Below are 23,272 nucleotides of genomic sequence, written 5' to 3'. Positions count from 1 at the left end.
AACCTGCTTTCCTTTTATTTAAAAGCACGCACTAGTTGCAGTTTGGGCATTTGGAGCCTTTTGAATACTTACAGACTGCATCAAACATACAAGAAAATGAAGTGTGAAGATCACAGTAGATGCCACTTTCTGGGACTATGGAAAATGGAAGGACTGCTCAGAGAGAAGGCTTGAGGAGAATGACATCTTCAAGGATGACAAAATTATTTGTCTGAAGATGGAATAAACTTAAATCTGGGAGATCTGAGGTCAAGTCTCTATGTGTGCCCTTCAATGCAGTTATTGGAGTTGTACCTGTGCTCCTGTCTTGTGCCTTTACCCTCCTCTTTCCAAAGAAATATATATAAAAATCCAGGGGTGTAATCTCTGCTAGCAAGTCTTTAATGTCTGGTCATCAAGCAAAATGGTGGGGACAAGCATACAGCCTGGACTAGGGCCTGGTTATTAATGTCCAAATTCATGTCCCACACACAGCCCTAAGTACCTGTTAGCATATGCATGTATGGCTGCTCACTGATGCATTCAAAGATCAATTTTTCCTTTGGTCTACTTCTGCTGGATGTCTGTTTCCTGACTGATGCCTAACAGCATCCCTCTAGATGGCTTTGTCTAGGTAGTGTAGAGCAGACTTTGCTGTCTTGGGCAGACGGGCTGGCAGTGCTGAGAGATGCAGCCTCGGTTGCTTTGATGATGGTGTCTCTCCCTTTTGGTCTCTTTGGCCAAATACCACCCACAGGAGAACTGCAGTAAAGGTTCAGTCAAGAGAAGGAAAAGGATAGCACTGACTGAGGCTGAGTTTAAAATCTTTTATTATTTAGCTTTGCCAAACAGTAATGGAATCTGAAGTTGATTTGCTAAAATGTTTTGAAGTGGATGCCACCCCTGCCTGAGACAAAGAGGACCTCAGTGGCAGCAGGGACCTTAGGCTATGGCAGCAGTTCAAAAGAACACTTTTAATTTTGTATGCAACAATGTAAACTTCAAAAATAGTAAACTATAACCTTTCCCCCCCCTTTTTACATAGCATGTGATCTATCACAGATAGAAATTTAATGGCGAACCAAAATCGCGTAAGTAAACATCCTGGTGCTTACAAGTTTCATAAAAAGTGTTACATTTGATGTAAATATCTTACATTTTTAACTCTTAACACTCACAATTATGGAGTAAAAGCAACTGGCGATTCACCCCCTTAGTCCATGCTCTCAGACTGTACATCAGCAACCACGCTCTTGCCAGCCCCTTGGATCATTTTCCGGATCATTGTCGGACCGTCCCACACGTGACCGAGATTCCCCCTTCCCCGCATTGGCATTGCTCAAGCGCAGCTCCGCACAGGGGTAAAACCTGTGAAGTGAGAAGAGAACCAGGTCTCCTGCGCTCGAACTTGCAGTGCCCTGGGCCCCACGCTCCCACGGGAGCCACGGTGTGCGTGGGAGGCACGTCCCGATGGCGGTGGGAATTTGGGGTCCTTCGGGGCCACAAACCTGAGCCCTGCCCTTGCAAGTGCCTCGCAGCAGGACCTGGTTCTGCGTGGATAAAGACAAGAGTTCTGTAGAAGGCACTGGATTTCTCTTGCATGATTTTAAACGTGGACTACAGTCATTTGCAGAATAAGGAGATTTGGGCTCTAGACTGCTTTCTCTCTATGCTTTAGTGCAAGCATTTTTTGCGCTTGAATTTTCCCTGTTTGCAGCGCTACACGCGCTCATCTACATAGAGTGATTTCTAAATCTTCTTTCTGCTCTTCCCCCCCTCTTCCCGTCCCCAAAAAGATTCCCTTTTTTTTGCTCCTTGAAAACTTTCAAAGTACAGCTCTGGTCAAAAATAAACATGTGATGTAGCATAGCATTTGTTTCTTTTAAATCACAGTGTGCAATGCATCATTCAGTACCTAATGTTCAAAATGTCTGCCCTGCTTTTCATGAAAGTCATTCTTTAAAATAACCTATGCAAATATATTTTGACTATATATTACATTCATTTAAAAAGAGAAGAGAGGTTCTTGGTTTGCAGTTTTTTTCAGTGTACTACTTAAGTGAAAGGTCAGATGTGAAAAAAGTACAAGCAAACTGGACATGCCAAGACTTGATGCTTTAGATGGTGATCATATCAAAACTGTACAGGTATGTACACCGTGTTGGACAGGTGTGCTTCTTCCCAAGAAAAGACCTTTGCATCATCATATATAACGTTAACCACGAAGTTTTGGTAAAAAGAGCATTTAATGAGCAAAGGATGACATGGAAGGGCGAGTTCTCCGGCTTTTATTAGGCAGTCCTGAAGCAATGTCTCCATTCCCTTCGGGAATTTCTTCCTTCTTCCGGACTTTGAGTCGTGTGAGGAGCTTTATTACCCAGACATCCCATTCCTCTGGCAAGAGCAGCAGGAGGAAGCCCAGGCCAATAATGATGATGGCGATGACTCGGACACTATTGAAGACAATTTCACTGGTGTAGTGATCAACAACTGTGTGGGACATGGAACGGGTGTTGTTACATGGGAAAAGGCATTAGGACAGAATCCCCTTCCCTCCCCCTCACCTCCCCAGCTCTGAGGGCTGGCTGTGGCAGGGGAACATGGCCATGGAGGCAGCGATTGCAAGCATTAAGAACTGATTTCTGCTTTATCCATGGGTTTTTATTCCAGCCCAGATATGAATGTCTTCAAATCTACTTTGTTTTTCAGTATGCAGGCTTCTTCGGACAGTAATTTAAAAACCAATTTTAGGGATTATGAATATCCATGTAATATTACACAACACATATTTAACGCATAAAGAATAAATTTTTAATCAGTGTCATCTCTGTAAGTCTTTGAGAGAAGGTGCAAAACATGTTTAATAAATCTATTTTCTTTCATCCCTGCTGTGTATTTGAAAGGCCATAGATTTAATGTATTAATTAAGATGCAAAAGACAAAATCTTACCTGCATTCACTGGGACACTCAGTACAATTCCAAGAGAAATCAAGGTGGGGTAGGTAATAGCAATCCCAAAATTTAGTAGAATATTGAATGCTAATGAAGGAAAGAAAAATGTCTTTTAGTACAGTGAAATTAGTCAGAAGGAATGTCACTTGAAACACCTGTGCTTTATTACTCTGTTGTTCAAATAAAGGGCACATCAGCTTCTGTTGTTCTTCCTGGAGATATCAGAGGACAAAGCTCTGTCTGGTGCACTGCCACCTGCCTGAGACATTGCTGTTTCTGGAGAGCTCTGTATCCCTCTGGATTCTAGTGGCAGGATCAGGTCGGGTTTTGGGTACAGCCTGTCTCTCAGCATCATGTGCAGTAATTCCCACTCTTCATACTGATCCAGTGATCCCCTTGGCCCTGCTGAAAGACTCAACACTTCATCTGGGAGATTTCAGCTGAACAGGAGCTTCTGTCTGCATGCTTTTTTGTGGAAAAGCTGCCTCCAGCTGCAGGTGGAAGATGCTGTAAATCTAACCCTCTTCCAGGCAGGAACTTGCTAAATATAATTTCATACAACAAAATTATGCTATCATTACTAGGAATGATTATAATATCACTCCATTGTAATACCATACACAGTTTGTGGGGTGTTTCATGAAAAATTAATAATTGCTTTTGATCAAATTCACCCTTGTTTTAAGGTGATCAGCTTCAGCAGAGTCAGGAGAGCCTTGCCAATCCTGAGCTTGTTGGGAGCTGGAACTTTGACTGTCTTCCAGCAGTACCCAAGTATTGCACATGCCAGGGATTGCTTGCCAAGTTCTGCACCTCTTTCCTACAGACAACTTCCTCTGAGTCCACTGATAAATAACCTGGAGGTACTTCTGGAGTTGTGATTGTTCAGGGTGAAAGGAGCTGGGACTCAAGACAGGGGCAGAGAAGAGCTATTTCCAGTGGAAATTAATGTTTTAGGAGAGGGGATTCCATCATCCACTGTAGGGACCAACTGTGGCAGCAAGTCAACACATCTGATTTAACAATGGACAACATCATGTTTCTGGTAACCTTTAAAACTTAGATCCCTCCCCTCTGGGCTCCTCTGGTGACACAGCAGTGGCAGCAGAAGAGAGGATTGCCACCTATCAAAATCTCCATCGCTGTGCAACGTTACATTTTCAAAAGTTTCCTCCTCTTTAGGAGCAGCAATTACTCCTCTTTAGGAGCAGCAATTAGCTACTCCTGCAGGCAGCAGAGGCATTGGAGTCTGGCCTTGAGAGGCCAGGCGTAAGCTCCTTGCTGTGGGGATGCTGATGAGCCCCAGATAATGCCCTCCCAGCAGGGCTGCTTCCATCACAGCCCAGGCAAGTGTTACCTGTCTCTGTCACACAGAGTTCATGAGTAGGAGTCAGGACAAGCTTTACAGTTTAGTTCCACAGTCCCTTCTGAAGAGAGCCACTGTGTTTTGGTGTGGTATTAACAGCAGAAGCGAGGGCTACATTGGCCCTAGGAATGGGCCCTCTCATAATATCTCAAGTTAATTATTGAGAAGGGAAAACAGCTCCATTTCAGGAGAGGCTTGCAGTTTCCACCAGTGGCCAGTTTCTGGCACCCTCCTCCACCCCCAGCAGTGTGAGAGCTCCCCCATCTACTCACTCAATAAGAGAATTGAAAATCCGCAGAGGTTCCCCCAAGGAATGATGTCAAAAGAGCTCCAGTACTCCACTTTGGTAAAATAAAGGATGACAGGAATACAGGTAACGAAGAGGACGTTGAAGACAGCTAACACAGACAGGAATAAGGCAGCTTCTCCAAATTTAGCACTGCCCAAAAGAAGTTTGAATAAAACCTAAAAGAGGAAAACACATGGGTTTAACTTTCTTGCACCACCATCCCTGGAAGGTGTTCTGTTCTGGCACCGATGCAGTGATGCTTGCCACACACTTGGGACGGCTGCTGGTGGATCTGTGTGAGCAGCTTGTGTGGCCCAGCCTTCACCCTCCTGGCACCCCTGGAACACAGGCAGGGGCAGCTGCCAACTGAGTCCATGCAGAAAGGGGGTTCAGCACCTTTGTGCATGTCCTGAAAGGAAAGGTCACTAACCTAGACCCTTCAACCCTAGCTTAGACCCTTCACTCTTTGACCTCCAGAAAACTTGACATTAAGAAGACTGTGGAGCAGGGCAGGGGGAGGAGATGAAGCAGTCTAGATGAAGAATCTCCCTGCAGGAGACATCACTGGTCCAGGCCACTGGACAAGCACAGTCCATGATGACTGGCTGTTCTTCCACCTTCTCCCTGGGAACTCATCTCCAGGAGGCAGATAGCAGAGCAGCAGCCCCACAGCCCAGAGTGCAGATGCAGCCTGGGCAATGAGACTGCATGGAGGGGTTTAAAAGCTTTGGTTTCTTAGTGGGAAAAGAAAAAAAACCCAAACAGTAGAAACGAAGGCTGTGAGCAGCCCATCTGTGGCTGGGGACTGCCTGTGGACAGGTCCTGTCTGGGTCTGCATTGGTTTTCACCACAGAGTGCAGAGATTCTGTTGGATACCATGGTCTGGGAACAGTTTTCTTCTGCTACTGGCTGCAGACCAGGACAGCCAGTGGACTGTGACTTAGTGGTTTGTGCTGCACTGGCAGTCCCCCTCACCAGTGTCAGTTCTGTCCTTTGCCTACAGAGCAGGCAAGTCTGCAGGGCTGCCGTGCTAGCAGGGCTCTGCCCACTCCCACCATCCCATCACTGGCCAGTGCAGCTGTGTTGCTGCTCTGCAAAATGTCCTGAAAGCCACTTACTCCTCGTGTGCCACCTGAGGACAGTGTGTTGTGCTGCCCCAGCAGGGCCACCTCGACCTATCCTCCTACCCCAGATTGGCAGTGGCTCTGCTGCACGTGGTGAGATCTGTCTGCCTATAGATCTGCCTGTCCCTTTGGCACACACAGCTCATGGGAACCGAGCCAGACTCTGGAAAGCAAGAGCAGGGTGGCAGCAGCAGTGGCAGCAGCAGGTGTTGCACAACAAGCTGCAGAGCTTCATCTGTCCTGGCGTGCAGAGCACACTGCAGAGTAACACCCTGCTGGCACTGCCACCACCACCTCTGTGCACAGGCTCTGGTGGAGCAGCCCTGAGACTCCCATTCCTAGGACTGGCAGGGTCATGGGAAAGGGAGCACAGCTAGGCTCTAGCCTTTGATTTTCTCTGGGTGGTGGGCCATGTCTCTGGTCTTGCAAGGAAACGCTCTATTAGAGGAATGACCTGTGTGAAGCTTCCTGACCTTTCTCAAGATAAGGTAAGGCATGGTCTGATCTGAAAAAGTGAGCATAAAGCATTGCAGCACTGTGCTGAGGGGCACAGGCAGATGTTTCTCAGTTTGGCAAGTTTCCCTGGACTGCTGGTGTTAGGGCTGCAGGGCTCTCCTGGCCAGGTCCTGTTGGATGACTGGTACAGTGCAATTGATTAGACCAGATGAAGCTGTCTACACCTCCTCCTGATCTACACATCTGAGCCAGGGTGGGCAAACCACACTCTACAAATGCTGATTCCTCACTGTGGGCTGTGACTCTGAGCAGCACAGAGGCAAGTGCCCAGAAGTGTTCCAGGCTGAGTGAAATGGCTCTGCTCAGCAGAGAAGGCTGCATCTTACACGTAGTGCAGCTTATCCAGCTGCTCAGGATGAGGTCTTGATTCATAGGCACGTGCTCTGCATTTTAAGGATGTAATTGCTTCCATGATAAGCAATTCTTGAAGCCCAACACAGGCTACATATGTTACTGAAGGAGGACTGGCAAGGGGAGGTAACCAAGTGACTCAAAGAAGCTAAATCTCTGCACGGTGCTTCCAGAATGAGTGCTTGAATCCAGAATCTATGGAAAAGCAGCCTCATTTTTCATGAAGGTGGGACGTCTGTAAATCCTCCCCCTGCTGGAGAAGCACTGGAGAAGACTATTGCAAGGAAATAGGAGTTTTTATCCTAAGTGAGAGAAGTGAGGGAACACCTGAGCACGGTGCTGCAGAGCCAGCGTGTGTATGGCAGAGCTCTCAAAGAAGGGCACAGGTCACCGAACTGCACAGAGGTTTGCAAGTGAGACAGGAACAGCCAAAGTGAGTGATGAGGGTGACAGGCATCTCTCTGGGGGGAAGGAGCCAGGTGTGCTTACCTTGTAGAGAGCAGACATTGAGGCAGAGCCCACCACCAAGGCTATCCCAATAACGGAGTGGCTGTGAAACCCATCGGCGTACGTCATCATAACTATCCCTGCAATAGCAAATATAGCAGCCACAATCTGGTTGGAGACAAAGAAAGAAAGCAAGAAAGTGTTACTAGACAACCCCCACGATGGAGAAACAGGCAATGCAGATTTACAGGCAAGCACTGTACTTCTGCATCATCTGCTTGTGTAGAAAATAGTAGCAAGCCTAGGCCAATACCCAGAGAGCAGATGCAGCCTGCCCTCGTGGATTCCCTGGCTGCAGGGAAGCTGCGGGCAGAGCTGCAAAGGAGTGGCTGCTCTGGGCGTGTGTGAGAGGCCAGACTGCAGGGCTCAGTGCCTCTGACTGAGCTGAAGTGAGGATTTAATCTCTGTCACTGAGCTTCCCCATCAGTGGGTCCCTGCAGCCTGTGCATGACAGTAATACACAAGTGATAATTCCCTGCAGCTTGCAGAAAAGGCTTCGAGTCCTGTTGAAGTTTAGGAGCAAAAAGGTTACAGAAATAAACAGGGGAATAAAATTCATACAAGTACTTTCCAGTCTAGACAAGTCATTTCAGGAGTAGGAGGTGGTTTTTTCCAGCCAGCTATGCACACTGCAATGCCTGAGGGGTGTCTCCCAAACAGAAGGAACATTCACAAAGACAGGGGACGTGCTGCCCGTATTTACCAGGGTGTGCAAGAAACCCCTGGCTTCTCTGGGATTGTCCTGACAGATGCCTTCAGCCTCTCAGGGTGCTAATTCTGGGGTGAATAGGGCTTTCTGTATGCTCATGCTTCCAGGCTCTGCAGGGCTGAGAGGGATGCCCTGCTTACATCACATGCCTTTTGGCTGCACACTCTGGGTGATACCTCCAAGATGACTGAGGTATTAGTTTATTTTGATCCACAGATGGGCAAGTGCCAGCCAGCTGTCCCCTCTGGCAGGACTAGACTGGGGTTTTAAGCCCCATCCACAGGCTGCAGCTGCCTACACATCCATGAGCCTCCTCTCATCTTTCCTTCTTCCCACCAGAGATACTGAGGCTGCTGGGAAGATGCAGGGGGAAAGTCTGTGTGCCGAGCTCTGCTTCTGCCTGATCAGCAAGGTATGGTGAGCTAGCCTCTTTACCAGCTGCAGGTCCCAACCCCAGCAGCACCAGCAGTCTCTTCTCTGGGCTGAGTGGGGGCTGGTGCAAGGGGACACCCATACACCAGACAATCACCCAGCAGATCCTTCCCTCACACTGACATCAACACTTTCAATTTCCCCTAACACAAAAATGGCTCATTTTTGCAAACAAAACTGTATCAATTTCTACACAGGGGTTGCTGTATAATGGCAGGATGGCATAAGGCAGAATACTGGTTTATGGCTTGATCAGGGTGGAGCCCAGCACCAACTGCAAAGGCTGGGTATACACACTGCAGATTTGGAGAGGTTCAGATACAGCATTTTGGCTTGCAGCCCTGTTGGCATCTGGTCTCTCCATGCACAGCTGTGGGACATAATTTCTAAAGTGAAGGTTTGTAGTGGTGGAACTGAGTCCTATGGTCCAGGACAGGCTTCTTTTTAAGGCAAGGAGAGGAAACCCCCCCTGCATGGCTCTACAGCAGTGTGCTGTAGTTCTCTCACCACTGTGCTGGTGCTTGTCAAATAAAAATTCAGAAGCACAAGAAAAAAGATCATTGCATGGGACTAGAATGAAGCAGGTGCAGAACAAGGAAAAATAGATTTGCCTTCACCCAACACATAATTAGGTGAAGGAAAGCTTTGCTGTTGCACCCTGTGCATGTGAAAAGTTTACAAGGATAAACTCATGGAAGAAAAAAAATTCCATCAACAGCTATCAGCGGTAGAAACACTGCTTCCATCTCAGGAAGTCCTTGAGCCTCAAATTGTTGGAGGCGGGAAAGTCTCATGAGGAAATATCATTACAGGCTTTTCCTATTTAGACAGATTTTTCTAGGTGTCTACTACAGGCAGCTGCTGCAGGCAGGCTTCTGGGGCAGAGGCACCTTTGCTCTGACTCACTGTGGCTCTTGGGAGAGCTGCAAGGTACATGGCTTGGGCTTAGCTGAAAGATGGCAACTCTGTACCTTCCTTCAACATCACCTGTGCTAAAGATGAGTTGACAAAGAGTGGAAGATGCAGCATGTCCTGTGGCATCTGCTCCAGGTGCAGCTGTCCTCCTGTGAGCTGAGTGGGGCTTGTCCAGCCTTCACTGGAGGGCTCAGGAGAACAACAACCACCTTCCAGGCTCTGGCACCCAGCTGGCACCTCCAGGTGTGGGTGGAGGAAGCCTGCCTCAAGCCCCTAAGGCAGCTGTGATGCCTCTGCACTGGAAACCTCGGGGGCGCATGCATGAACTGCAGAATGAAAAGTCTCCAGCTTTGCTTTCAACATCAGGAGCTGATCAGCTTCAGAACACCTTCCAAGAGTGCGTGTCTCTACAGTTTGAGATTTTCTAGGATATGTATTTCCAAGTCCCACAGGCAGATGTGCTTGTCTCTATGTTATGTACTCAGGAGGTGCTTGCAGGTGATGGCTCTCTTGGATCCTCAGCTGTTTTATTCACCGTAGCGTGGAGGGAAACACCAAAGTCAAAGCTCAAAGCAAATAAATGCAGTCTGCAAACAGTTGAGCTGGGGTAGAGGTCCTTGCCCCTTCATGTCACAAGTGTCAGATGAGTCTTGGCCTCCCTTTGCAGTGTCCTGTTGACCTGCCAGGGGTGCCACAGACACCTCCTCTGGAAGCCTTTCAGCCTTTCCGTGCAGCGCGTTGTTAGTGGCGGTGACAGGCTGCTCACACCACAGTGCCCGCAGATGTCACAGCACTGCAGGGCTCACAGAGGCAATGCTGCAGGCACTCACAGCTTCACTATCTCTGGGTCTTTGACAGCTCTCAGCCCAGCCAGTCGTTCTCTGGGCACAGTGAAGGGCAAGGGGGAAAAGCTCAACTTCATTAGGGGAGATGAAGGCACTTAGAGGTATCTGAAGGGCAAGGATGGGAACTTGTAATTGCTCTTACACTGATATTGCAGCTAAATTGTGATTTATGTGCTTAGAGAGCTAGTAGTTGTCCTTCTGAAGGCCAAGTAGGATAACTGTATTTGCTTTAACCACACTGAGCAGCTGCCTTTCACACCTTGCCTCTGTCAGTGGGCAGGAACAGGGACACCCAAATGTGCAGTCAGAGCTCTGCTGTGGCATATCCATCCTGCTGCACTGGTGTGGGGATGGAGCAGGAGCGTGGGAAGGCACTCTCCCCCTTGCAGCCTTGTCTGCCAAATGCCCTCTCAAAGGGTGCTTTAAGAGGGTAGGCAGCTCTGACACAGTGTGGCCCCGAGGCACCATGTGCTTTGGGGCCAGGCTGTGTGGTGGCTGCAGCCCCTAGGTCACTCCCAGAGAAGCCCTGTCTTTCAGGGCTTCTCTGGGAGTGACCTAGGGGTAGCAGCTGTCTTTCCTCCTGGTTGCCAGTCCCAGGAAGAAGGCTATGTATTGGGGTCATCCTGAGGCTGTCCCCCAGCTGTGCCACTCTTTCTCCCCGTTGCTTTTCACATGGGCTGTACAGAAAAAGAGAGGAAAGAGAGAAGAAAATTATTCCCTCCAAGGGTTCCATGCTATGTCCTCTGCAGACAGGACTGCCCTGGCACTCCCACTGTGCCACACAAAGCTGGGTGGTAGAACTGCTGTGCTGCCATGTGCTCTTCCAACCTCCAAGGACAAGTGCCTCCTCACTCGCATATTGCCACAGGTCAGGATGCCACAATTGCTTAAGAGCAAACAGCCAGTCTGTCTGCAAACCCCTTCTCCCTGCACCCAGGTCCCTTGCTGGCCTGCCACCTGGAAGGTGTGTTCCTTCTTGGATTCAGGAGACAGCTGGGCTCCTTCTCAGGAAGCCCCTCTGCCACAGTCTCACCCATGCCGGGTTCCACAGGGAGGGGCTGGAACACATGGCAGGAGTATCACACAGCCACCTCTGCTCTGGCCCCTCTTCTGCTTCTCTGCTTCATTGCTGCTTCCCCAAAGTAGTGCAGATAGGAAACAAAAGACAGCTGGGCATGGCCAGGACCAGCACTGGGGTCTGCTTCTCTGCTCCTTCCACTCCTTCTGCCCCTTTGAGAAGGAAGGCATACAGAACAGGATTCATCCCCCAGTGCCTGGCCCCTGCCATGGCACAAGACAACTTCCCAAGAAGCTGCAGGAAAGTCCCTGACCATCCTGGCTTTTCCATCATGGCAATAAACTCAGGAGAGCCCAAGAAGCACCTCTAGTCCAGCGTGTATGTGCCCATGTGGGTATCCCTACACACAGGTTGGCTTCTTTCCCTCCACACCACAGCCATATCCCATGGTGGGAGATAGCACATTCAGACTGAGGAGCAAGCTGCAGGTGCAGACTGCAGTGGCCACCCCTCCATATACCATCTCTCCTGGTGTCCCACCAGTGCTACAGCTGAGAGTGCCACAAGAGAGATGAAGACACAAAAATACCTTTTTTTATTTTCATTTACCAAAATGGCCAGCACATCCAGCTTTGATAACAACGAGACTTCCCTAGCTCCAGGATCATTTCAGGATAGCCTTGCTTCTGCACTCAAAAATCACAGTTAATTTGTTTTTAGGTTAGGGCTACTTGGGCAAAGGGGTGGGCAGACACCAGCTGGCCACACTGAGCTTTTGGCAGGTACATTTTGCAACCATCCCCTGAGCAGCCTCTTGGCTGCCACCACTGAAAGGCTGGCCAAGGTCTCCTGCCAAACTCTCCTGCCAGAGAGCAATACTTCCTGAAAAGTTAACTCTCAGCTATTCCATGCAACAACCTCTTCTTAGCACCACCAGCCTAGGTGGGTGAGCAGGGAGCTCCTCAAGTAGTGGGCAGGAGACAGGAAAATTTACAATTATTGCTGTTGATCTTGATTATTAATTAAAATTAATTGGTGAAACAAGGAAAGAGGGACCCACTGGTGCCTTTTCCTTGCAGCTGCTCTTGGCCCTGGGGTGATGGGTTACCCACCCACCCACTCAGCTGCCCAAGGACGGGATGTGCTGAGGGCTGCTAGATTGGCAGCAGGGTCAGCAGGGACCTGGGGTGTTTCCTGATAAACCCTCTGCACATGGCTCTGCTGCTGCTGCAGGACATTCACGTGGGGTGCAGAACTTAGGGTGCAAGCAAACATTTGGGGTGCAACCTACAGCTGCTGGCCAAATGCAAGTCCCTGTGGACACCGACATTCCAGCAGTGACACGTGCAGACACACCTTTGGGCCACAGGTGGACCAGGGCAGCCCAGCTCTCCTCTCCTGTCACAGGAGATGCAGAAGACCACTGTCCCACCCTGCAAGCCTGCTGTCCCACGTGGGAAGGTGAGGGCCCTGTTAAATTCCCAGGATGGGACCAGAAGTGCATTGTGTATAGCCAGGGCTTGTGAGAACGTGCACTTAGAAACAACCAGGTCTGGTGGCAGCCTGGGAATGGTCACTTGGAGAGCATTGGGAAGGGCTGACACACATCCACAGCAGCATGGAGACAGCACATATCCTTTGTGACCCACTCTGGAGCAAGTCCCCTCTTTCCTGAAGGAATGTGCACAAAGGCATTGGGCTGGGGGAGCCAGGGGCTCCAGGAGGTGACAGGCACCTGGGAAGGCTGCAGGGAAGGACGCAGCCCTGCTCCACGAGGACTTCTGTTCCTGCACAGCTGTCTGCATGGTGCTGCTTGACTCAGCTGGCGGGAGGCAAGGGGTAAAGGAAAGACACAAGGGTGAGGGGGAAGAGGGGAGACAGAGATAAGGAGTCACTTACCCTCACTCCCATGAACCTGTCCCTCAGAACGATCCATGAAAGCAAGAACACAAAAGCTTTGTTGCAGCAGAACAACACGGAGACATCCGTAGTGTTTATTTTCTTTATTGCATGTAAGTAAAGGTAGTTTGTGAGTGTCCAAAGAACACCAAAGGGTGCTGCCTTGGTAAAAAACACCTTCAAAGTCAAGCCATTGTCTCCAAAAAATCGGCAGCACTCCCTAAAACAAGGAGAGAAAGGCAGCATTATTACATAAGCCAGTCACAGACTGCAGCAAATATATGGCTTTTTTTGCTCCTCTTCTTTTCCTTTGGGGAAAGAGAGGCACACACCTTAAAGAGGAGGAAAAAAACCAAGTTTCAGCTTCTGCTGCAACAGCCAGCACCTGCACAGGATACAAGCAGGCAGGGGCTGCAAACAAGGGAGGGGGCTGCAAAGAAAGAGCAAAGGGAGAGGTGACGACAGGAGGTGAAATCTCACTCTTCCCACCAGTCCCTTCACAGTGAACATCTTGAAACAGTGTGGGGCCATCCTCCTCCCTTCACCCCTGTGGGTGCTGAGGGCCCAGGCTTGGCAGCAAAGCCCCTAGCTCCCCGCTCCTGCTGAAGCCATGGGAAGCTGGTGCCCACCTGATCTGCTGTGTGGGGCCAGGAAGGAGCCTTGCAGGAGCCTGGTCTGGGGTTTTTCCACCCAAGGGGAGGGACCTGGCTCAAATCTCCAGCAGCATCAGGGCAGGAGCAGGAGGGGGTGGCAGGCAGCTGGCTGCTCCCCCTGAGGTGAGAACATGGCACGGTAGCAGCTGGGGACACGCTGGAGCAGCTGGAGCAGCAGTGGGGGGTCAGGAGCTGATGAGTGCAGTCCAGGCTGGGGATGCTGTGAATTCCTGAGCAGGAGGCAGCCTGGGCAGGTTCAGCCCTGGCACAAAGAGCAGAAGCACCAGCAGTGTGTCTGTATCCTGAATGTAGCAGCAGGACACAGGAGGTGATGGGGTGCAGCTTTGCCCTGCTGGCAGGGCTGGCATGGGGCTGCAGGGCTGGGGGAAACCTGCCTGCAGCCTGTGCCTGTCTGGCAGCAGAGCTGCAAGCTGCCAGCTGCATGGAAATTCAGTAACACCCAGAAGGAATGAATCAGCCTGGGGGCTGGGGCTGTGGCCAGCAGCCTGCAAGGTGTGAGTGGGGCAGCCAGCTCAGTGCCCTGACCTGCAGTGCCACTGCTCACTCAAACCTGCAAACTCCCCCTCAGGGGCCCTCAAGTTCTTTATTGGGGTGTTCTGACAAAACCTGACCAGAATTAAATTTCCTGCTGACAATGATGGACAAATAGTTTTTCACTGCTGTCATGAATTTCAAGCTGTTTGTTTCCTGAGACTGGGCATGTAAAGATCATTATTTGGATACTGATGAAAGCATTGTTTTGATCCACTTTCCCAGAAGACAGGGCTGTACCAGATGAGTACCTAAAAACCCCCATCCATTCTTTGAGCCCCATCAGATCTCTGCATCCACAAGTCCACATCAGCCTACAGCCCCTCTGCTACAGCAAGACTGCAAGGTAGGGGAAACACATTTTTTGTGTTTGTTGGGTTTTGTTGCCTGCCAGTCCTTTGTATCAAGTCATAGCTATGCAGAATGTGCCCATCTCTGGATGTGATGACCCTGTACTTTGGCTGCTGTACATGGGCTCTTTCATTTGAGCTGCTGGTGCTGCATTGTGTCCCTCAGTGTCCCTTGTCCTCTGCAAGATTGCCTGCTGGCAGCAGCCCCTTCCCTGCCAAACCTGTTAACTGCCTCTTGGAATCAGGTGAAGAGCTGCCCACCTGCACTACAAACCAGAGCCTGACTTCCCACCTGCTGGAGCTGTGCTGGGCTGTTCAGGGATGCTCGTGACCCTGACAGATGCTGCCTGTGCTCAGCAGGATCCATTCTCCCCTTCCACAAACACTGTACCCACTCCAGTCCTGCACAGCACTGACTGTACCAGACACCTGCCACAGGGGACACAGGGACTGCAAAAGGCAGCAGAGGCACACTGAAAAAGCCAACCCCAAACTTGGTTAGAGGCTTTAACCTGCTTCCTAAGACACCATGGAGGGTTTCACTGCCAGGGTGTCATAGGCAGCCAGCCTCATGCTCTGAAAACAAAGAAACACAGGCACAATTGCAATTAAATGACATGAAGCAAGATTAGTATGAGAGGAACAGGAAGGCTGTACTCAAATGAAAGGACAAAAATGGAATTTATGTTGGGATTCATCCTGGGGGAAAAAGTTCCTCCTGCCAAAAATCTGTTCCACCCATACAGAACTGGCTATCACTACTTCATAGACAGTAGAAGCATGTGCTTTTACTGTCCTGTGGGCCTGATTCTTGTTTAGTGTATACCACTGGATTCCTGTGGTATCACAGCCTGGATCCCTGAAGCATCCAGTGTAGTGCCATGCTGCCCCAAAGAACAGCCTTGCCCTGACATGGATCATGACCCTGAGCTGCAGTGCCCACTTTGGGACTCTCTCTTTGCCCTATAAATAAAGCTTCCATTTAGCTGTTCTGGCTGGCTTCACCAAACCTGAATTACTTTTCACAGGCTGGCTCCAGCTTTCAAAGGAGACCTCCTTATGGCAGAGATTTCCTTATGCAGCACAGAGGACTCCTAGGGCTGTGGAGGGTGCTGCCAGCCATGCACCCATATCCACAGTGAGCCCTGTTGTTCCAAAGAGGGGCACTCCAGCAGATGGCTTAGATGGCTGCCTTGGACCTGGCACCTTCAACAAAGCATGAGGAGCATCTGGGAGAATGTGCCATATTTTGTGCACCAGAATGACACTGTGCCATACAAGAAACCTCTCACAATTAATTGTCTCCCCAGGTTTGTCACTGCTTACTGGGAAAGCTGATTTTTCCTCGGTGCTGTAGCACAGCTTGTGAAGCCATACCAGGAAAGGTTTGATGAAGAGAGTTTTCAGTGAGTAATGGTAGATAAATAGTTATGGGAAGCAAGGCAGGACTGTGGTATAACCTACATTGTAAGCTCAGAACAGTCAGGGATGACTCCAGAAAAAGCAACCTTGCTCTTAAATATTTGGACAGAACATTTGAACCCAACTGTTCCTGCTGTCCACTAATTTCTGGGCCCAGCACGGACACAGGCACATCCACTGTGTTAACCCCCACACTGTGTTAAAAAAGAAATTGTCATCTTAGACTGACCAAACCTATTCCTGGTCACATCACCAGAAATCCTGCACCTGCTGCTCTCACCTTCCTCCTCAACCCAAAAGCTGCTTTGGTACTCTCCTGATGACACAGCTTTGCTTGCTGGGAGCACCCTGCTTTGCCCATGGAACAGTGGGACACTTTGGGTGTGGACTACAGCCAGAAAGGCTACAGGGGAAAGTAGATGCAAAGCTCAGGTGTGCCCTGGCCCTGTGAATCCCCAGGTCAGGCTAGCATGGCTTCTCTTTGGCAGAGAAGCTGCCCTGCAGAGCCCCTCTGCTGAGATGATCTCCCTTCTAATCCTCAATGTGAGGAGCAAATTCCTGCAAGTGCCCAGCTGTGTGTAGATAAGGTGGCAGCACACAGCAAGGAGCTGTGGCATTGCAGGGTGTAATGCTGCATTTTTGAGATAAACCATCTTCCTCCATTATTCTCCTCAATTCTGCCATTGTGAGCTGGCACTCCATTGTAATCACAGCAATTGGTTTAAAATACAAATGCAAGGCATTAACAAAGGCAACAGCCTTTGTTAAGGTCTGGGAAAGACTGGAATGGAATGTCAGAGGAAGGAGACTGGAAGGGAAATGAGCTGGCTTAATTGCCACAGCAGCAATACAGAAAAGTTTGCTTCCACCTAAAAGTGCCACATTCATGGTCAGACAACCTGAAGGCTGCTACAGTACTACAGGAATTGGGGTAAAAGATGCTACAGAAAAGCCTAAGGCACAGCAATCTTTTGTTTGTGTCTTAACTCTAAATTGTTCCCTGGTTTCTTTAGCTTTCATGTACTAGGTCTTGTTCTTCACACTCTTTTTAGTGAGTATCTTCATTAACCCAGCAAATGGCAAATTAGCTCTACTCCATTAGGCAAGTCTTCAGCACAATGCTTGCAAAATAACTCTGTCACTGGAATCAAGCATCCCCAGTGAAGTAAATTAGAAGTCATCAGTGCCAAAATTCTATGCTAAGTAAGAGTTAACTATGTTGAAAGCAGGTGTTGCATTCAAATAAAACTTGCAAATGAAATATGACAGTAAAGCTCCACTTTTCCCCCACTGAGTTAACAATTATATATTTTACACTATTCAATTTCCACTGCCTGTTTTGTCTTTAACCACTGCTAGGCAGTCGTGACATTTCCCCACTTCTCTGAACCACGTGCAAATGAATTTATAAAATCTTGCCAACTCTGGAATGAATGCTTTCCCCCCTATTCTGAAAAAAGAAAATCCCAGCTATGAAGAGAAAAGGTAGACAAGAACGAGAAAAAATACACACAGTGTGTTGCCCCAGGCCGGGGGTTTGGTCTCTTGATACTCCCTGCAGAACAAACCTATGCCAAAAAGGGTTGTAAGCCATTGGAACTGCCATTACATCTTTGGAAAATCTGCAGTAAAGTAGAAAATTTCTGGGAGTAATACACATCCTAAGGGAATACTTTGCACAAGACAGTTATTTCTCCTTTCCAGACTGTTAACTTTTGCTAGAATTTTTTCATTGTCTCAGTGCTCATACTGGAGCCTCTTCCTCCAAACCAAATTTGGATCTGCTGTTGCTCTTAAAGGGTAATATTATTTCTTTGTAGACTGTGCTTCTTACTTTGACCTTCCAAGGTCTGTACCTGCAAATTGAATTTGGCTAAATTGCTTCTGATTTTCAGCAGAGTGAGCATCACCTCCCTGGAGCACAGCAAAGCCACCACCGTGCCAGTGAATCCGTCTTCTTGATTAGAGATTGGCAGGCAAAACGTGTTTTGCTAATCCCTGCACCAATTAGGCCTGCATGGATAAATAATCTGCAGATGTGCAACAGTCTTACATTTTCTGCTCAATGTACAAAAAAAAAGACATGGACTAAAACGTCATGCCATGTCTTCTGGGAGGACTTGTAAGCCAGTTGTAGGAAGCAAAAGAAAAGCAGACGGACAAGATGTGTTGACAGTAATAGGAGAGAAGGAAACTAATCTCAAGTTTAATTTCTCTCAGTGAAAAAGCCCCACAAGGACGTTTTCTGTGATTCATCCTGTTAGGACCACAGCATCTCTCATGCATTAAGCTCACAAGTAGAGGTGATATGACTGCTGTACACATAAAATGCAAGTTAACTCAATATATTCTTCAAGAATGCTCTCCAGGAAAGAAAAGATGTGTTTTGCAGAAAAAAGGATCATGTCTCCAGCTTTGCTTCCTTCCCCTCTGAGCCAGCACTGACCCAAAGGGTAGCCATGACAAAATAAGCCTCTCAGATGGGTGGATTTCAAAGCAGTGCAAGAAAAGGGTGAGCTCATGAAATCCATTTTACAGATGTGCAAGCTGGGGCACAGAGAAGCAAAGCCCCAGGGTGCTTTAAAGTGGCAGGATGAGGGCTGCCTGTTGATTGCACCTTCAGAGAGATGGGGATTTGCTCTTCCTGCATGCTTATTTTAGAGCCAGCTCCTGTTTCTTATCAAGACAGTCCCTCTTTCCTGAGTCACCACAGGTTCACATGCCAGCAGAACAGTTGCACGGAGGCTCCTGTGGTGTGTCCCAGATCATAAATGCTGTGAATAAACCTGCTGGCCTCAGCACTTTGCAGAGAGATGCCCGGGACTCCTGCCATGGCTTTTATTGCCCCGCTGGTCTGAGGCTCCTACAACAAAACCTGTGTACCCCTGACTGCAGCTTTCCTCAGGAAAACTGCCTCCAGGTGCTGGGAGGGCACAAGTTTCTCCTCAGCTTCCATGTGGCAGAGGTCTGAGAGCTGTCCTGGGTGCACTGGTGTGCCCTGCCTGCCGTGCTGCCTGCAGTGCCCACTGAGGAACGCTGCAGCCCATGGCCAAGGACCTGCTGCCCCTCAGAGATGTCTGTACTTAGGCAGTCTGTCTGTGCTGGGGCTGCACACTGAACTAGGGCTGCAAACCCTGGCCCTTCGGCCTCGTTATACCCTTCCTAATGGGAATGGCAGCGCTGCAGCCCCAGAGGTAACATCAGCCCCAGAGACAGCTCTGGTTTCTGGAGATGGATACAAAGGGTGGCTTATCTAAAATACTCTAATGGCTTTTAATGCCCTTTGTCACATGCATATTTTTCTGTAAGCACATTATTAAATGCAAGAAATTACCACAGAAGCCAATCAAGCATTCAGCTGCCACTTTTAAATGTCTGTGCCTGCGACTGACTTGATCACTTGTTTCTACACTTAGTTTGGGGCTGCTGTTCTCCCTTAAATCTGTTCTGGGAGATTCCAGCTCATTTGCAGAAAATACATTCTGATAGGCAATGGAATGAGAAAATTGTCTTCTCTTAAATGAAAGAAAAAAAATAAATGAAATAAAAAATCCACAGGCTGACCTTCTCTGAACTAGAGAGACAGAAGCAATTGGTTTTGCTCAGCACTGTACACGTGCCATACTAGACATTTGCACAATAAGTGGTCCCAGGAAATGCTTAGCTATGGATTTACATAATAGACCAGAATGGCTCCAAAAGAAGCAAATAATACAAATCTTACAAACCACCTGAATACACATTTTCAAGACAAGTCTTAGAACAGACTCAGAAACCTTAATGAGAGACTGTTTAAACTAACATTTAAATAAAAAAGCTTTGAAAGGACAAGACCAAACCACATTTCAGAAAATGCAGCAAGTATTCCTGGCAAGAAGAAGCTTTTAATGTGACAAGACACCTTCAGCAGTCAGGCAGCTGAAATTACATGAATTATCCAACATTTTCTGCCTTTAGACCCCAGAGGTACCCAGAGCCTGAAGTACTTTATGCTCGTCTAGACAACCGGCATTATACAAATAAAATGTGAGACTGTTGCTATGTGCAAGCTCCTAACACCCACAGACCAGGCAGGCATCACACTTGAACACAGAAATGAGCTTTTTAGTTTCACTCAAAGATTGCTTGGTGAAGCACCTTTTTTTTCTGAGCCCATGAGAAATGCAGCCCTTGACTTGATCTGGTGAAGCACTCAGGATTGGCCTCAAATCTTTGTTAGAGCCCAGCAGAGCAGAGGCCAGGAGGTGCTCACACTGCACATTCCCCTCCAGGGCAGCAGGGCCTGAAGCTGAAAGGGGCAGGAGGGAAATGAAAGCCTCAAGGGTTCCTGGGGGTTACTGGCATGCCCAGGAGGGGACAGTTCCTGCAGGTGTTTGAGCCAGGGCTGGAAGATGAGCTGGAGGGAACTGACCCATTTGCACAGTGGGCTGTGATGAAGACTATGCCGGGACCCAGAACCACGCCCAAATGGAGAACAGGCAATGGACTGTCAGCTCCAGCAGCACCACGGACAGCCAGGCACAGGCAGCCAGGGCAGGGTGTGAGCAGCAGTTCATGATCTGTATGGAAGCTAATGACAATCCTTGGGGAGCTACAGAGCAAGCTGAGAAAATGAGCAGCGCCACATCATCAGACAGCATTTACTCAAGAGTTCAAAGAAGCCCAAGAATGAAATAGGGAATTCATAGCAGGGCTCTGTAATTCCCTTAAAACAGCTTTCTTGCCCAAAGCAAATGTCACATTGATTCTTTAAATCCAATTTGTGCAGTGACTGTGGCGGGCCATGAAATTTGAAGATGACCATTGATAGCTGGTTAAACTCTGCACCTCTTCCTCCTCCTGGGTTCATCAAGGAGCAACAAGGACAGGGATTGCCCAGTCCAAGGAGCATGCTGTCACAGCCAGGTGTTGCAGGCACTTGCAGGTATTTTCATCCCAGGAGACTGGCTGGTGAGCAGATGTCCTTAATGCCTAAGCCCAGCAGGAATGCTCCTGCTTGTGCCATGCACTAATGGCTGCTGCCATCCTCCAAACCAGGATGCTGACTGCTTGCAGCAACTTGGTGCTGATGAATTCAGACCTTCCTGAGGATCTCCCACTGCACCAGTCACATGGAAGTGGCCTGGGGCTGCTGGGTCTCCAGAGGGACATCCCTCTAAAGGCTCTTGCTCCTCACTTTTATCCCCTGCAGCTGCAACTAGAAAAACTCCTGGGGCTCTGCCTGCCTGAAGGGAAGCAGCTTCTCCTGGACAGGGAGCAGCACAGCACCACAGCTCCTCAGCATCACCAGCCTCCTCAGCCACCTGGGCCCCGCTGGGGGAGCACACCCCAGCTCTGGGGAAGGGCATCCCAGCTGCCAGATCTGCTTCAGAGCTTTTTTTCCTTGCCCGCTGCAGTTGGGTGTTGCATTAAAGAGCAGAGGCTGTGTTTTAGATGGCTTGGGAGATGCACTGGCACCAAAGTCACAACCAAGCTGTGTCCTGCATGGCCAGTATGAATGGCTTTGCTAATGTTGGCCTTTAAAAGGTTAGTTAATCAAACTGGTTTTTGGAAGGAAACCTGAACCACAAACCCACATTATTTTTAATGTAGCCCAAGTGGATTAGACAATTCCCTGCAGGCCCCAGCAGTTTGGAGAGGCACCTTATGCAATGTTTCAGTACTTCATTTACTGAAAAGAAAAAAAAATGCATGGAAAGCCTTCCATGGAAAGCACTTGGAAAGGGCACCAGGAGGCTGAATTTGAGGTCCATAGTGATGGTTTATCACAAGTTTTCAGCGAGAGCTTGGACAAGTCCCCCAGCCAGCCTGTCCCCCCTTGGCAGTGGGGTTTGAGGGCCACTGTTATTTCCCAGGGCTGTGCTGAGGTAAATGCAGCCAAGCATTTGTGCTGCATTCGCCGTGTGCTGAGGGACAGCATACACAAACTGAGGCAGAGAAAACCCAAACATTCCACTCTCAAGGCTTTGACTGCCGGAGTCAACAGCATCACTGCTCTCCATCACCATCCAAAATTTCCATTGACGTCAGTGGATGTTCTGGGTGTGAAAGGCCTGCAGACTCTGAAACTGTGCAGCAATTGCTTGTGGATATCTTAAGCATGGCCTGATGTGATTTAAATCCAGCTTGTCCTCTTCAGCTGTGACCTGAACCACTTAGTACTTTTTGGAATGGTCAGAATGAAACTTTTAGGAGAAACTGGCCAGCTGGCCTTCTGCAAATTAGATTTTTGTAGTGCTTGGCATAGCCAGGCCAAAAAAGTATGCAAGAATTAAATGCTTTTCTAGAAGTTGCTGTCTTGGCTTCTGTGCTCTGCTGATACAGAAGCACGGTGCCGATAGGTGTGGGAGCAGTGCTGCTGTGCCTTGGGAGAAGGAATAAGACAAGAGGCAAAACAAAGAGGAGAGAAATATCTCAGTGATAAAACTGGCTATGCTAACACCCTGAGACAGCTGTTACTGAAACATATATATATGTGTATATATATATATATATATATATATACCCTCAGACACATATTTAATTTACACCTTTATGCCTGTGGATTGTCAGAGAGACTTTGTGTGGAGATTGGGCTCCAGCTGGGCAAAGCCCTGTTAGCCCTTGCTGCTGGCACTGCCAGCCTTGGGCCAAGGGCATAAACTAATCAACTTCACTGCCTAAGTAATAATTGTTCAGCACCACGGCGGGATACTGGGGAGACAGGAAGGCACGTGAGTCAGGAGATACTAAAAGCAGCTAGTCTGTGAAAAGAAATAAAGTTATACAAAGAAGAAAGCTGAGAGTTTGCTGACATAACAGAGAAGCTGACACAATGCACAGCTTGCCCTGAGATGCATTAAGTAAACGGGACATAGAAAGGAAATTATCTTTCCTAAATACTTGTATTTGTGGTCATTTTTAGAGTACCTCCTCTCAAGAACAGGTGAATCTTTTCTGTTTGAAGTTTGTTTGCCTTTTTAGTTGCACTGCTGATGTCCATTTAACACAAAACCAGAGCACTCTCTGCCCTGTACTCCCTTACTTTCTGTTCTTCAGCAGAGTCATCCAAATCTTGCACACAGCAGCAGAGCAAGGAGGGGACCATGGAAGTGGAGTGAGGAAGTCTCAAGACTCTGTGATGGTATCTACCCTCATCCCAGAGCCTGATTGAACAGCACCTTTCAGAGCACAGCAATCTTTGGCAAGCAGCCTCTGAAAGATTGAGAAATTCGGCAGTCACATGAGGTGAACGAGTACAGCTAATGAGTTTGGAGCCAAAAGGGAGGGCTGTTAGAAAATAGGATGTCCATTGCTTCTGAGATTAAGATTTCTGAGCAGCTTTACTTTTTTTTGACCTTTCTCCCAATAGGCTAATCCTTAAAAAACATTGATGTTGCTAGTTGCATTAAA

The 23,272-nt window shown here is 48.5% G+C and overlaps 1 protein-coding gene across 1 annotated transcript in view; it reads right to left on the bottom strand.

Moving 5' to 3' along the window:
* Positions 1–837: 837 nt before the first annotated feature.
* SLC35F3 (solute carrier family 35 member F3) overlaps positions 838–23,272 on the bottom strand; it is a 60,767-nt gene continuing 38,332 nt past the window's right edge. Inside the window, exons 3-7 of the mRNA XM_030236224.2 lie at positions 12,904–13,123; positions 7,068–7,193; positions 4,571–4,763; positions 2,930–3,019; positions 838–2,469 (exon numbers count right to left, since the gene is read on the bottom strand). Of these exons, the coding sequence (XP_030092084.1) occupies positions 2,225–2,469; positions 2,930–3,019; positions 4,571–4,763; positions 7,068–7,193; positions 12,904–13,123 (874 nt within the window). The 3' untranslated portion in view covers positions 838–2,224. The remainder of the gene's footprint in view (positions 2,470–2,929; positions 3,020–4,570; positions 4,764–7,067; positions 7,194–12,903; positions 13,124–23,272) is intronic.

Source organism: Serinus canaria, chromosome 3 (assembly GCF_022539315.1).
Source record: "Serinus canaria isolate serCan28SL12 chromosome 3, serCan2020, whole genome shotgun sequence".
Classification (NCBI taxonomy): domain Eukaryota; kingdom Metazoa; phylum Chordata; class Aves; order Passeriformes; family Fringillidae; genus Serinus; species Serinus canaria.
The sequence above is the reverse complement of the archived record's forward strand: the minus strand, read 5'-3'. Positions and strand labels throughout refer to the sequence as shown.